This window comes from Peromyscus eremicus, chromosome 4, assembly GCF_949786415.1.
Source record: "Peromyscus eremicus chromosome 4, PerEre_H2_v1, whole genome shotgun sequence".
NCBI lineage: Eukaryota > Metazoa > Chordata > Mammalia > Rodentia > Cricetidae > Peromyscus > Peromyscus eremicus.
Genome location: NC_081419.1, coordinates 95,875,516 through 95,890,290, shown reverse-complemented (window position 1 = coordinate 95,890,290; position 14,775 = coordinate 95,875,516). Strand labels below are relative to the sequence as shown.

General features: G+C 41.5%; 1 protein-coding gene across 2 annotated transcripts in view; it reads right to left on the bottom strand.

The window, feature by feature from the left end:
• Eif3j (eukaryotic translation initiation factor 3 subunit J) overlaps window positions 1–14,775 on the bottom strand; it is a 27,684-nt gene extending 12,909 nt beyond the window's left edge. The window contains exons 1-2 of one of the 2 annotated variants that reach the window (XM_059261271.1): window positions 14,561–14,775; window positions 11,601–11,704 (exon numbers count right to left, since the gene is read on the bottom strand). In XM_059261271.1, the coding sequence (XP_059117254.1) occupies window positions 11,601–11,704; window positions 14,561–14,669 (213 nt within the window). In that variant the 5' untranslated portion in view covers window positions 14,670–14,775. Of the gene's footprint in view, window positions 1–11,600; window positions 11,705–11,788; window positions 11,981–14,560 lie in introns of those variants that run through there. The other variant, XM_059261272.1, reaches the window with a different exon arrangement.

Genomic DNA, 14,775 nt, shown 5'->3' with positions numbered 1-14,775 from the left:
AAACAAGCTTGTTGATATTTTTTGGTATTATGGCCTTTATAGTAAGGCCCTTAGCCAAGGGTTATCTTCCCATTTTTCACGTCTACTTTTTTATCTCAGGAGTGTAAGAAGTTTTACATGTTTTTCTTTGGGTTTGTTCCTAGTATTCTATAAATTCTGTTGCTTCTCTAAGTAGGTTTCCCTTGCTACCATCATGCCCTATAATTAGTTATTTGTATATAGCAAAGGCTACTGGGCTTTGAACATTAGTATTTGGGAGGACAGAGTCCAATATAGCCCAGGCTGGCCTTGAACTCCTAAACTTTCTGCCACCACTTCCCAAGTGGGAGTATAGGCCACCACACCCAGTCTTTGAACAGTAATTTTACCACTGAAGTTAAATTTTTCATCAATTCTTTGAAGTTGTCTAATTCAAAAATCTGCAATGTTTCAAAATTCAAAACATTCTTGAGTACCAACATGTTGCCACAAGAATATTCCATACTTATAACAACCGGGCCTAGTACCACAAGCCTGAATGTAATCCCAGCTACTTGGGAGACAGATCAATGTTTAAGGCCTGCCTCTACAAAGTAAGAAATCCTGTTTCAAAATTAAGTAAAAAATAGAAAGCTAGGGAATATGGTAAATGCTTGTCTAGCATGCACAAGACCTAGGTTCAATCCCCAGTACTACCAAAATATAAAAAATAATAACAGAAAATTCCACATCTGATCCATTAATAGATCTTTAGTCAAAGAGAATAAATGCTAAAAATAGTGTATAAAATTACCTTCCAGCTATGTGTCTAAGGTAAATTTAAAACAAAAGAATTTCATGTTTACTTGTGTCCTATACCATTACACATACATATATACACCTCAAAATCTGAAGAAAAAAGTTCCTAAATGAAGATACTTCTGGCCCTAAGCATTTTGGATAAGGGACATACTATACAACCTGTACCACATCACCCGAAAACAACAGAAATGATACACTACTTCTTGACTTTTGAGACAGGGTTCCCTATATAGTCCATGCTGACCTCCAACTCATTCATCTACCCACCTCTGCCTCCAAGTGATGGGATCAAAGACGTGAAGTCCCTCCACACCAGCATGACTAATTCTTCTAATTGTACTAACTCAATCTCCAGTATACTAGTAAGCAGAGCAAAGATAATAGGCACCCTTGTCTGTTCCTCTGTTAATGAAATTGTTCCTCAAATACAGTAAAATTTATGAGTCATTGGCTTTTGCTACCTCTGGATTTGCATTAAGTCAGAAAATCTCATACCATAGAATTCACCATGTTTTCTTCTAGAATGGTTTCATTGTTTTTTAATTTAGATTCCCTAATCCAGCTATAGAAAAAAAAAAAAAAAAAAAAAACCAACAAAAAAAACAACAAAAAAACCCCCCACAGATCTTGCCATATAGATTAGGCTAGTCTGAAACTTTCAGTGATCCTGCCTCTATCTCCTAAGTGCAGAGATTATAGGTGTAACTAACACCCCACTTATTACCACACTGCTTTCATTACAGAAGCTTTATGGTATGTTTAATGTCTGCATATATAAAATAATGTAAGTTTAATGTCCTTCCCCCTTTTAAGATTTTTAATGTTTTTACTATGGTGTTTGTTTTTTCATACAGGCTTTTATATCCACCTATCTAATGCCATAAAAAGCATACCAATTAAAATACAAGATAACCAAGCTCAAATTTATAAGCCTTAAATCAATTGCTATCTCATTTTTTTAGTTTGACAGGTCTACCTATGTACCCCAAAATGGCCTTGAACTCACGATCCTCTTGCCTTCCCTTCCTGCATTCTGGGATTACAGTAGGGTGTTTACTACCCATCACTTATCAATTGTTTTGTTTATCAAATGGACCAAATATTCCACTCTCCAGCCAATGGGTCACTTGTTTCAAGCAGTATTGCTTACAACACAACCATAGTCAATGAATCAAATTACACAATATTTTTAGGCACAGTATTAGAGATGAGTCAAGAACTAATTAAACCTTTATGGCTCTGCCTCCTTAAGCTGAGCAAGGCACTTTGAGGTAGACCTATACTCTGCTTTTTCTATGCCTAACTCTATCACTGAGCTACATATAAACCTAATTTCAAACACAATTTTCTGAAGACTCTATAGAATTAGGCGATCCCAATTTGGTAGGGATGGAGACAGCCTTCAATTTAAATTGAGCTTTAACCTATAGGTAAAACACAGTCTCAGCAACCATCAGACACAGTATGACATGTCATTTGAAGATGAGCCATCAGAGGGAAGGTACAAAGCAGGAAGCCCTGACGCTAGTAGAAGAGGCGAAGGCTGACTAATATACCCCAACTATGACACAAACACAAGCTTCTAGCTTTACAGCATTACAGGTCACAGCTCTAAATCAACCCAGGTATATATACTAAACCTCAATTAAGACAAGTTTATATATCCAGCAAAGAAATTAAAAATCCATCCTCCTGACTGAGGCTGCAATGGGTCGAACAAGCAGAGCAGGAATAATTTTATGTACATGTGTATGTCTAATTTTTTAAAACATTCAATTTTCTCTGTTTGGGTGTTCTGCCTTCATGTATGTATATGTACCACGTGTACCCAGAGAGGACAGAAGAGGGTTCAGATCACCTGGAACTGGAGTTTATAGTTATGACCTACCATGTGAGTGCTGGGAAATCTAACCTGGGTTCTCCGGAAGAACAGCCAGTGCTCTTACCCAATGAGCTAACTCTCTAGCCCCCAAGTAAATATATTTTTACAATCACTTGTCAAATTTAACCCATGGTTTTGAGTTTTAACAAACTGAAAAATCAATTAGTCATTATTTGAATAACTAAGATACTAGAGTTAGAAATTAAAAATGAAATGTTTGTATTGCCTTACTATTGTGCCTTAGTTCTTACATCAAAACTGTAGTACAAAGGGAACCAAAGATCTAAAAACAGAAGTAAACTACCAGGCGTTTTTGGGGTCTGTAATATGCTGCTTAGACAGAGCTTCATGTAACAGGAGGGTCATGTGTATTTCCAGGGAGTGCGGATTTAAAACTGAGATAATAATAGTAATAGCATATATTGATGAGCATTTACTTTGCACCCAAAATTATGCTAGGAGTTTTTTCATGTTTTAACATTAAGGTTAATCCTCATAACACTCCTAAAAGTAAGGTAGCATATCACATACCTATTACATATCCCATTTTACAGAAAAAGAAAACTGTGGCCCAGATGTAGCCAACAAATGATCTCAGTAAGAAACAATATAGGGACTTGCTCTGAATGGACCAAAGTGACACAGAACATAACTTCCTGTGAGACTTGAAATATAAAGGAACTACAAACTAAGTTCCTCCTACTAAGATTGGTTTTTTCAATTAGTTCTAGAATATGCTCCCCTAGATCATAGGGGATCTCATTAAAGAGTAGAGTTAAGGTACATACTTATACGTAAAATATGCCCAGATACATACAACTGTATTAGTTACACACCTTCAAACCTCAAGGTGCCTACAGTATGTCTTATTTTGTTTAGAAATTTAAAGACACTGATCTCTAAACCTCTGTCTAGTACCACAAAGCCATGAGAGAACTATTACTGAAAAGAAGCAGTACCTTGGTGATACCTTCAACACAGAGAAGCACCCTTAGTAGCTTATCCACACCAACTCTATATCCCCTGTCCCTATTACTCTCTAGTTTCCCACAACAAAAGATAACCCCAGCTCCTATCCATGCAAACAGGAGGCTCCCTAGAAATCCTCCATTCCATCAAATTCCCTTTTTGGGGGCGCTAGAGGGAGGTGTTATGGTTGGGTCTTGCTGTGCAGCTCAGACTGGCCTTGAACTCATGATCCTCTTACTTCCACTTACAGAATGCTGGGATTTGTGGCATGTGCCACCAAACCAGGCCAGAATGGGTTTTAGTAGCAAAAGAGGCAGTTCCTGTAAATGAATTCTAGGCAGAGTCATGACACCTGCCTCAATGCACAAAGGACCATGAAAGGCAAGCCACTGTCTATCACCATTACCCTCAAATACATGCAACAAACCTGCCCTGAATTACTACTATCATATTAATTCTCTTAAGAGAGCAAATAGCTGGAACTATCAAAGAAGGCTCAGGAGCTTCCTCAGGAATTTTTAAAATTTTGGCTCCTTAGTTATGAAATTAGCAAGTCCTAAAAAAATAAATGTAGGGTAGAGAATGCCTACCACAATTGCTATAGAAAAACTGTGCAAACTATTCTGTAAACACAAGGACTTTATAAATGCTGGCAAGTTTTTCAGATAAAATGACAAAAGTGTTGCAAAACACTTAAAATAGAGACTGTAAGTTTATCTACCACTTCAAAAAAGAAAGAAAGAAAGAAAGGAAGACAGACAGACCTAGGTGTTATGTTCAAGATACAACCTATTAATATCCTATTAAAAACACCTTTCCCAGAAGCTGGGGATATAGCTCAACTGATACAGCATGTGCACAACATGCATGAGGTCCTGGATTCAACCTCCATTACTGAAACAAACAACAGACACTCCAGGAATCTGATCTACGTATCCTGGTGGTTCATGACTGTAATTCCAGCAGTTCTTGAGTAGAGACAGGAGGATCAGTTCACAGCCATCCTCTGTGGAGTTCTAGGCCAGCCTGGACCTTGAGACTGTAACAAAAACAAAAACATTCAAGTTGCCTTCCTAAAATGGCCAGCTTTCTTTAGAAGAGAGGCTGTTTATAACTTCCTTATGTACATACATACTCATGCCCAACAAATATACACCCAACATCATTTGAATTCAATTATTTCTCTGAAAGAGATGGCTGCTTTTCAAGTCTAAATCCCTTTTTTCCCCCGAGACAGGGTTTCTCTGTGTAACAGCCTTGGCTATACTGGCACTCTGTAGACCAGGCTGGCCTTGAACTCACAGAGAGATCCACCTGCCTCTGCCTCCCAATTGCTGGGATTAAATGGATACGCCACTACTATCTGGCAAGTTCAAAATCTTTTTCCTAACCAAACACAACCAAATAATAAAATCAAAACAAAAACTTTTTTTTTTAATTTATAATAATGTACCTAACCGTTGGCTGGTTCTATCATTTTTACGATACTAAAATGCAGAGTGTCATATGCAATGAGAGAATGTAGTCAAGGCTGAAAATGCTTTCCAACTGAAGGAAGACATATTTATGGATTGTCAAACAAGAATAGCTTCAAAAGAACAGTAAAACTGTTTTTGCCTCACAGCAATATCCCAGGAGCTAACATATACTTCTCTCCCTTTTTCCTGAAATAATTTGGTTTAAATAGAGCAAATTTAATTTAATTTTTATTTCCTTTTAAAGGCAGAGTAGCCCAGAGTAACCTCAAACTCCCTATGAGTAGATGACCTTGAACTTCTTATCCTCCTAAGTGCTGAGATCACAGGAGGGCACCACGGCCATGCCAGGGTTATGGAATGTTGGAAATGGAATCTAGAGCTCCATGTGTCCTAGGCAAGCACTCTATCAACTGAACTATAGCCCCAGGCCACAAAATATATCAAATTTCTTACTGGAAAAACAACTTCTTAGTACTCTGTAATTTATGTGTTTTCTGTTCTAAACAGCCTCAGAACCGACAGAGCTAGACTTCTCATAAAAATTCAGCTTTTGGGGTTGGGGATTTAGTTCAGTGGTAGAGCGCTTGCCTACCAAGCACAAAGCCCTGGGTTTGGTCCTCAGCTCCGGAAAATAAAATTCAGTTTTTAAAAGAAAGCTAAATAAATGTTCTACCATCTTTAGGTCAAAGTAATTGTTTCAGTAAATTCTACTCCATTACGATGGGACAGTAGCCAGGATGTAAAATAAATAGATGAATTTTTTAAAAAAAAAAAAAGCAAAAAAAAAAAAAACGAACACCAGGGCTGGAGAGTTGGCTCGGTGGTTTAGAACACTTATTACTCTTGCAGAGGCCCTGGCTCACAACCATAACTCCAGGTCCATGGCCATCTGAGGCCCTCTTGTGACCACCATGGGCAACAGGCAGACATGGTGTACTTATACACATGCAGGCAAAACACTCGGACATATAAAATTAATCTTTAAAATCCCAAAACCAGGGCTGGAGAGATGATGGCTCAGAGGTTAAGAGCACCGCTTGTTCTTCCAAAGGTCCTGAGTTCAATTCCCAGCAACCACATGGTGGCTCACAACCATCTGTAATGAGATCCTGTGCCCTCTTCTGGCTTGCAGGGATATGTGCAGACAGAACACTATACATAATAAATAAAAGTAAATACTTTTCAATAAAAAACATACTTCTTGAGATAACAGACTCCAAAGTTACCTATCTTCCGATTGCTACACATACAATGTAGCATGTGTGCCCATACAAAAAAAGAAAAAAATCTAAAGTATGTTTTAGGATTAAAAATGAAGTTCAATGGTAGCACATTATGTGTATAAGCACCTAGATTTGATCTCCAGTAACTGCAAAATAATAATGATAATAATAATAAGCTTTCTAAGTAAAAACTTGCTATTTTACAAACTTTATTTTACAGAAATTATTACAGTACTGAAATGATTGGGATTTTCTTCACAGTAGTCTGGCTGAAGCCAGACATGGTGGCTCCTTCACTCCTACAACCCTATCACTTGGGAGGCTAAGGCAGGAGAACTGACAGGGGTTATAAGGCAAGTCTGGGCCATAAAAGCAAGGCTGTCTCAAGGGGGGGAAAAATGATGGTGACTCTCTTCATTGAGTTGAGGAGCAGGAAGCAGTGAAGAACTTACTAAACTACTTCCGCATATTTGTACTTTTCTATAAATTAGAAAAATAATCTCTTTAAGATACGGATTTTCAGCCAAGCATGGTGGCAACACACTTGTGATTCCAGCACTCAGAAGGCTGAGGCAGGAAAAACTTGAGAGTTTAAGTCCAGCCTCATCTACATTAACTAGACTGCTTCTCCTACCTCCCAAATAAAACAGGACTGGGGATATAGTTCAGTTGGTAGTCAAGACATTCTGATTTTGATTACTGGAACTGCATAAACCAGGCCCACAGCATACATCTGAATCCCAGCACTTGGGAAGGCCAAGCCAAGAGACCAGAGTCCCAGGCTGTCCTTGGGTAGGTACACAGTGAATCTAACACAATCCTAGGCTGTAGGAGACACCATTTTAAAGAAAATAAAACAAAAAGATACCTATTTTATGCAAAATGGTCACCTTCTGAGTAATCACACTTTTCTCTAAAACATAGATCTTGAAGTGGTATGCACATATCAAAGAACTTGGATGGCCGAAGCAGGAGGATCCAAACTGGAGATCCTGCCTCAAAAATAAAATACAAGAAATAAAAATAAAATAAAATATAGATCCCGTTCCTCAAAATACTTGAAAAAGACCTATTATGTAAGATTTAAATTATTAGTTTCAATAGACCCTTAAAGAAAATGAGTAAGACATGACTGCTTAGTGCTCAGTTTTTACCTGGTTCAGCTCTCTGAGATTTTGTGTAATAAATCAACTTAGCTAGAGAAACAACTGGCTGAGGGGCTGAAGATGTAGCCCAGTTGGTGGCTCACCCTGGGTTCTATCCCCAAGTCAGCATATAAACTGGAGGTAGTTGTACATGTCTGCAACCCTAGTATTCAAGAATTCAACTGGCTAAGAGAGGCTACCTAAAAAAAACTAAACACACACACACACACACACACACACACACACACACACACACACACACAAAGGGAGAGACAGAGAGAGAGAGACAGAGAGAGAGAGAGAACAAAAAAAAAAGCCTGAGACAGCTGAACACAGCCAGAAGTTTCCTTTAAACATTTGTAACCTTTTGAATAAAGCTAATTTGTAACTTGTTCAATTGGAATGTAGGGAATCTAGTAAAAGGGATTTCAAGTTGTGTTTGTCCCTGCTTCCAGTAAGTACTCAATCCTGCATCTACATCCGGGACATCATTCCAGTCATGGGACATCATTCCAGTCATACACGCAAAGTAAAACAAAGTAAAACACCTCTGCATATCAGGTTGGTAAGAAAATGTTCAAGTAAATAATGCCAGAAATCATGTTCCCTAGTTCTCACTTAAAAAACTAAAACAAATAAATAAATAGATGTGTGTCTGCCTGTCTGTCTGTGGGTATGTACGTGACAGACAGCAGGTCTACGAGAACGGAAACTCCGGATGCCCTGGAGCTAACGCCATAGGCAGTTGTGACGTGAGTGCTAGGAATCTGACTCTGGCCCTCAGGAAGAGACTACTGCTCTTAACCTCTGAGCCATCTCTCTGGCCACTAGTTCTCACCTTTTTACTGAGAAAAAGCCTCCATGAATATTAAAGGTCTACAGCTTTACTTTTAAGTCCATCTTTGCCACTGCAAGGTACCTTCTGAAAAGGTAAAATACTGTCTACTGAAAAGGACAGTCAACTAGAACAAGTAACTGAAACAGATACTATAAGTAGCATTAAACTGGAAAAAAAAAAGTAGCATTAAACTGGTCATTTATAAAGGTAAAGCACTTGGTCTTGATATAAAATAAAGAACACTCTACAGTTTTACAACAGAATTCTCACTCATTGCCCAAGTTGGTCTTAAAATCATGGATTAAGTGATCCTCCCCCAACTTCTCCAGTGCTGAAACTACAAGCACTTGCCATTGTGCTCAACTCGGGTATTTTTTTAAAGATGCACATATTGAATTGTTTAAGGACTATGATTATTTGATTTCAGGAAAATCAATCACAAAAAGATTAAATGCTACAACATAAAAATTCAGAAGCTTGGTACTCACTGCTATGCTAGATGACAAAATTCAATTTTAACAAATCTCCAAACAGGCAAAAATCTGTTCAATAACCATGATCACCTCCCCCCAAAAAAACCCACAAAATTCATAGTAAATAAACACTATAGAAAATACTTAATCTTTCTATCCTTAGGAAATGATAAAATGGGGCACAAAATAAACCTCAGATACTAGATCTTAGCAACCTAAATATTTCCACAGGATAAAAAAAAGAAAACATCACTGAAAACTAATATTTATTAAATATCTACCAAGTGCTAGGTGGCCCTGCTTAATGCTCATTTAAAATGTAAAGTTACACCCGGGCAGTGGTGGCACACGCCTCTAATCCTAGCACTCGGGAGGCAGAGGCAGGAGGATCTCTGTAAATTCGAGGCCAGCCTGGGCTACCAAGTGAGTTTCAGGAAAGGCACAAAGCTACACAGAGAAACCCTGTCTTGGGGGGGGGGGAGGAGATACAAAGTTACTCTCATGCTGTTGCACTCCTTTAAGCTACACAATGAGACCCTCTCTCAAAACAAAACAAGCAAAAAACAAAGTAACTATGTAATGCAGGACTCATTATGACCATTTACATATTGAGAAAGTATAGCTTGCTTACGGCCACAAATCTAGTAAATGCCAAGGTAACATTATAATCAGTATAATTCTAAAATCTAGGAGTCAAACTATTCTTATACTGTATCATGAGAATGGATTTCAACACTACAACACTTTACTTCCAAGTCTCTAAAATTTAGCTCTAACACTTAAAACTTACATCAGTTCTTAATTTATAGGTCTCGGGCTGGAGAGACAGCTCAGAGATTAAGAGCACTGCTTGTTCTTCCAAAGGTCCTGAGTTCAATTCCCAGCAACCACATGGTGGCTCACAACCATCTGTAATGAGATCTGGTGCCCTCTTCTGGCCTGCAAGCATACATGCAGGCAGAACACTGTATACATAGTAAATAAATAAATCTTTAAAAAAAAAAAATTTATAGGTCTCAAACCCTTTGGGGGTCGTATGATCCTTTCATGGGGGTCACGATATTTACACTATGATTCAGAACAGTAGCAAAATTACAGTTATGAAATAGCAACGAAAATAATTTAATGTTGAGGGTCACCACAACTCGAGGACATGTTCAAAACAACATGTTAAAGGGTCACAGCATTAGGAAGGCTGAGAACCAATCTGTAGTGACAAGAATTACAAACATCAGGAGCAACACCATTTAGACTCCATAACCCCAGGTCAATACATCATTACGGACAACTTTAAACAACATTCTGGAACTTATTCCCAATTCCTCTCATTTCCTCCAGCCTTGTTTTGATTCGAACTTACTCCCATTCCTTTTTAAAACTTTTTTATGTCTTAACTTCCACTTCCTAGGAAAAGTGAAAAATCAAAACTGAAAATCTGCTGTTGTGTGGTAATGTAAGGCTGGTAACAAATCACCCCCAAGTGAAGTGTATACAATAGGCAAACAAAGCATCTAAGTAACCATTCAGTATACTATCAGTCATTGTTAACTTCAATGTATGCAAAACTCACTTCATTCCTCAAATTCAGGTTGTCTGGTAAAATGGACACACACTTCAACAAACTTCAGAGAAAAGACAAAAAATCCAAACAGTACTATTAAATTTACAATGATTACATAGCTCAAAAATTTGAACATAAGCCGGTCGGTGGTGGGGCACGCCTTTAATTCCAGCACTCGGAGGCAGAGGCATGTGGATCTCTGTGAGTTCGAGGCCACCATGGACTACAGAGGGAGTTCCAGGAAAGGCACAAAACTGCACAGAGAAACCCTGTCTCGAAAAAAACAAAAAGAAAAAAAAAAAAAAACAAAAAAACAAAAAACAAATATAACAAGACTTTGAAAACTTCACTAGTATACAGTTAGAGGTGAGACTTCTCAAACTTTTTTTTTTTAATGAACACAGAAGATAATGACTTCTAAAGCTGTAGGATGAGCCCGAGGGAATTTTCAAAAACAATAAAGGTGAACAGGATTCGAATTCACAAGACAAAAAAAAAACAAAACCACTGGCCCCTGATCTACGTCAACCACCAAATCTTTGGTATTTTTCTAGGCCTGTCCCTGTGTAGATGCATAACTATTACCTTTCCATTTTTCACAGTTTACAGTTCTGTCCTAGGTTTCTGTCCACTCACCTGTTAGTTATCTCGGTGCTGAGTTCATCCTCCTTACCACAGAGTGGGGGAAGGGAGAGCTAAAAGTTGCTTTACTGTTCCAATTCTAATTTAGAAAAACCAAGGTATTTTCTGCATCCAACCGCTGGAACGAGCTACCGGCCCCTCAGGACCACGCCTAAGTTACTGACACCTGGGAGACCCGAACTAGCAAAGGCAGGCGGGTGGGTCTCCCTACTTTCCATATGGGACAAAACCCCGAAACCGAGTTTCCAATCTGCTCGGCTCGTTCCGGTGAGAGGTTCTGGACTGCGAAGCTTGCACGTGGGCCGATCCGACTGCTGCTGTCACTTCTGGTCGCCAGTTAGGATCCAGGGCGGGGAGCGGACCCCTCGGTGAAGGGCTGGGACTCGGGCGGCCACCACCCTCCGCCGAGTCCGGCCGGCCACGCCGCCGCCTGCTGCCCACATGGCCGGCCAGCCGAGGGAACCGGGGTACGGCTGGGCCGACGCTCACGCGGGACCCACGGCCCGCAGGCCCGGGCGGCGCCCTAGGGCCCCGAGTCCGCCCGCCCGCCCGCCCGCCCGCCCGCAGCCGGCGCCTGCCGCGCTGCCTGGCGCCCCGGCCCGAACCTACCTTCACGTCCTCGTCCTCGTCCTCGCCCTCCCAGCGGTCCCCGCCGGCCGTGCCGCCGCCCGCGACCTTCCGCATCGGGTCCTCCATAGAGAACGTGTCCGCGTCTACGGAAGAAGAGTGGGGCGCGTTAGTACACGCGTGGGAGCGAGGCCGCCGCGGCCCGCACTCGGACCGGAACTTCTGCTCACCCCAGGAGTCTGAGTCCCCCGCCGCCGCCGCCGCCGCCGCCGCCGCCGCCGCCATCTCGAGTCGGGGGCGAGCGTGAGTGAAGGAAAGAGCTGCGAAGAGTTAGCGCGGCAGAGGTGAGTCACTGGGCTGGCTCTCGTTGGCCCGCGCGGGGCAGGCTGGGACCGTGGCTGACTGCGCGCCCGGCCCAGGCTCCGCCCCTTCGCGCGACGCGCGCGGCGGGCGGGGCGGGGCGGGGCGACGCTGGGCTGGGAGACGCCAACCCCAGCCGCAGGCCCCAGGAAGGAAAAGGAAGTGCGCACGCGTGAGTAGGGTGGTGCTCGCCTGCCGGCAACCCATCATCTACTACTGATGGACTGGGAGCGGGCAGGCGAGCTGGGTGGAGGCAGCAGACAGCATGCGGGCCTCCAGATCGAAGTTGACCCCAATCTCTCGGGGGTGGGGGGTGGGGGGTGGGGGGTGGGGGGTGGGGAGGTTCCCTTCCCGTGAGCCCCCGGAGGCTAGCACGGTGATTCTTTGGCGAAAACATTTCGGAATTCCGTGGTCTGTGCCAGGCCTATGCTCTATTTTGTCCTCAACCCAGTAGCAAAATAGTTATGTAAACAGATTTCGACACAGTGCGATGGCTGCAACAAAAAGAAGCATTATGAGGTTAGATGTGAAAAGGTAGCATTAACCACGGCGGAGGTTGCAGTTTCCAGTCTGCGGTAGACTGCCTGCGGCAGGCACTGGTGAAGTTGAAGTTTGAGAAACCAAGTGGCTTGTGCTCCGGTGCATTTCTGGTAGAGAGAAGGCTTGTGGTCCTCACCTGACTGAGTGCAATCGAACAGGTAAACTGATGATAAAGAACCTAAAAGGAGCAGAAACTTTTTCCCCTTTGGCACTGGGCTGCTCAGTGAGGACATTAAGGGACGAGCTAGTTTAGATATTTCGTTGTTTAAATTTATTTTCCCTATATAACCATAGTTTTTGAAGTCTTAAAAAGATAGACAGTAATCAGCCATTCTCTTATTAGTGTCCGTTTCTTGTGTATTTTGGGTCTAAAAATAAACATTTCATAAGGTCGTCTTTCAAGAAATGTTCTACAGCATTATTAAATTGTGAGACGACGACGACGATCTCTAAAGAAAGCATCTATTTGTAAAGGTGGATTGAAAGTAAGCGAGAGAGACAGCAGCAAAAAGCTGGAACCGACATTCCTGAGGACACAGTCATTCACAATTTTTATCTTCAACGTGTGGCAAAGTACCTAATACATAATTATAATTAATTTGCTGTGCTAGGGATAAAACCAAGAGCTTCTGCAAGCCTTGCACTACCACTGAGCTATGCAACCCCCAACTTCAGTGAATGAATTCAGTGAGAAGAATTCAAGCCTAAATTAAGCTAAATTAAATGAAGAGGAAAGAACCACTATGAACCTAAAAGGAGCAGAATTTTTTTCTGAAAAAAATATTTAAAGATCAAAGGCAACAGAACTTAGTGATCGGACTGATTAATTTTATGTATCAGCTTGACTAGACTGTGGTACCCATGTAACCTAGTTTAGTCAAACACCAGTCTAGTTGCTGTGAATGTGTTAGATGTGATTAACGCTTGAGTCAATAAGCTGAGTAAAGCAGACAGATAAAGCACTGTAATATATATGGATCCAGCCAGTAAGTCCAAATTAAGACAAGACCCTCAGGAAGGAAGACTTGTGCCTCCAGACCATAGCATCAGATCTCCCTTACGTCTCTATCCTGCTTGCCTGCCCTGAAGATTTTTGGATAGTTGTTCTCTAAATTCCTTAAATTCTCTTTTTATACATGTATCACATTGATCTGTTTCATTCAAGAGCCCTAATATAGTGACTGAATGTATTGAAGCTCTGAGTAGGAAAGGTTATGCTTTATGAGACTGAGTGATGGTGACACTCACTGAGATGTGCAAATCAAAACCTGAGAGCTATCCTTTATTTCTTGACCTCTTTGACCCCCCCCCTGAATTCCATTTGTGACCCAGTTTTGTAACTCTGTTTCCATAACTGAAATTGAAAAATTACTACTACCTGAATCCTAAAGAGTTTTGTAACTTCCCAACTGGTATTCCATCTTCATCTCCTTCTCCACAATCCATCCCCTACACAACAGTTTGCTTGCTTAAAAATTTAATTTATGCCAGGCAGTGGTGGCACACACCTTTAATCCCAGCATTTGGGAGGCAGAGGCAGGTGATCTCTATAAGTTCGAGGCCAGCCTGGTCTACAGAGTGAGTAGGACAGCCAGAGCTACACAGAGAGAGAAATCCTGTCTGGAAAAAACAAACAAACAAAATAACAACAAAAAAAACTAATGTATACCAGGTGTGGTGATCCAGGCCTGTATCCCAGCACTCCTGATGCAGAAGCCAAAAGAGCCCAAGTTTCAGGCCAACCTGGGCTACATATCATGACCCTGTCTGAATAAAACAGTAAATAATATTGCTTCCTTCCAAGTAAAACCTCCTTAATGACTTCATGTTTATTTGTAGTAAAACATCAACTTCTTGGCCTGGGAATGTAGCTTGGTTGGCAGAGTGCTTGGCCAGCATGCACAAGACCCTGAGTTTAATCTCTAGCACCACATAAATGACGTGGTAGCACACAGGAGATGGAGGCAGGAGGATCAGAAGGGCAAGGTCATCCTGAACTACACAGTGAGTTTGAGGCCAGCCTGGGTTACATGTGACCCCATCCCAAAATGACAGTTCCAACTTTTTTCATGACCAATAAGCCCTCGCACAGACTGTCCTACCTCCTTTCAGACATATGCTGATCTCTTTCTCTTTCTCCTTCTTCTCCTTTTCCTTCTTCTGCTCTCCTTCCTTCCGACTCCCGGCCCCTCCGTCCTTTATTCCCTTCATTGCCGAGGCTACTCTCTTCCTCTAGGAGCTTGCGTCACTGCTGTTTCTCCCTGTGGTGCTCTTCCCACACTCTGCATGGTTGGCCTCTCCTCCTTCACAATCAAAG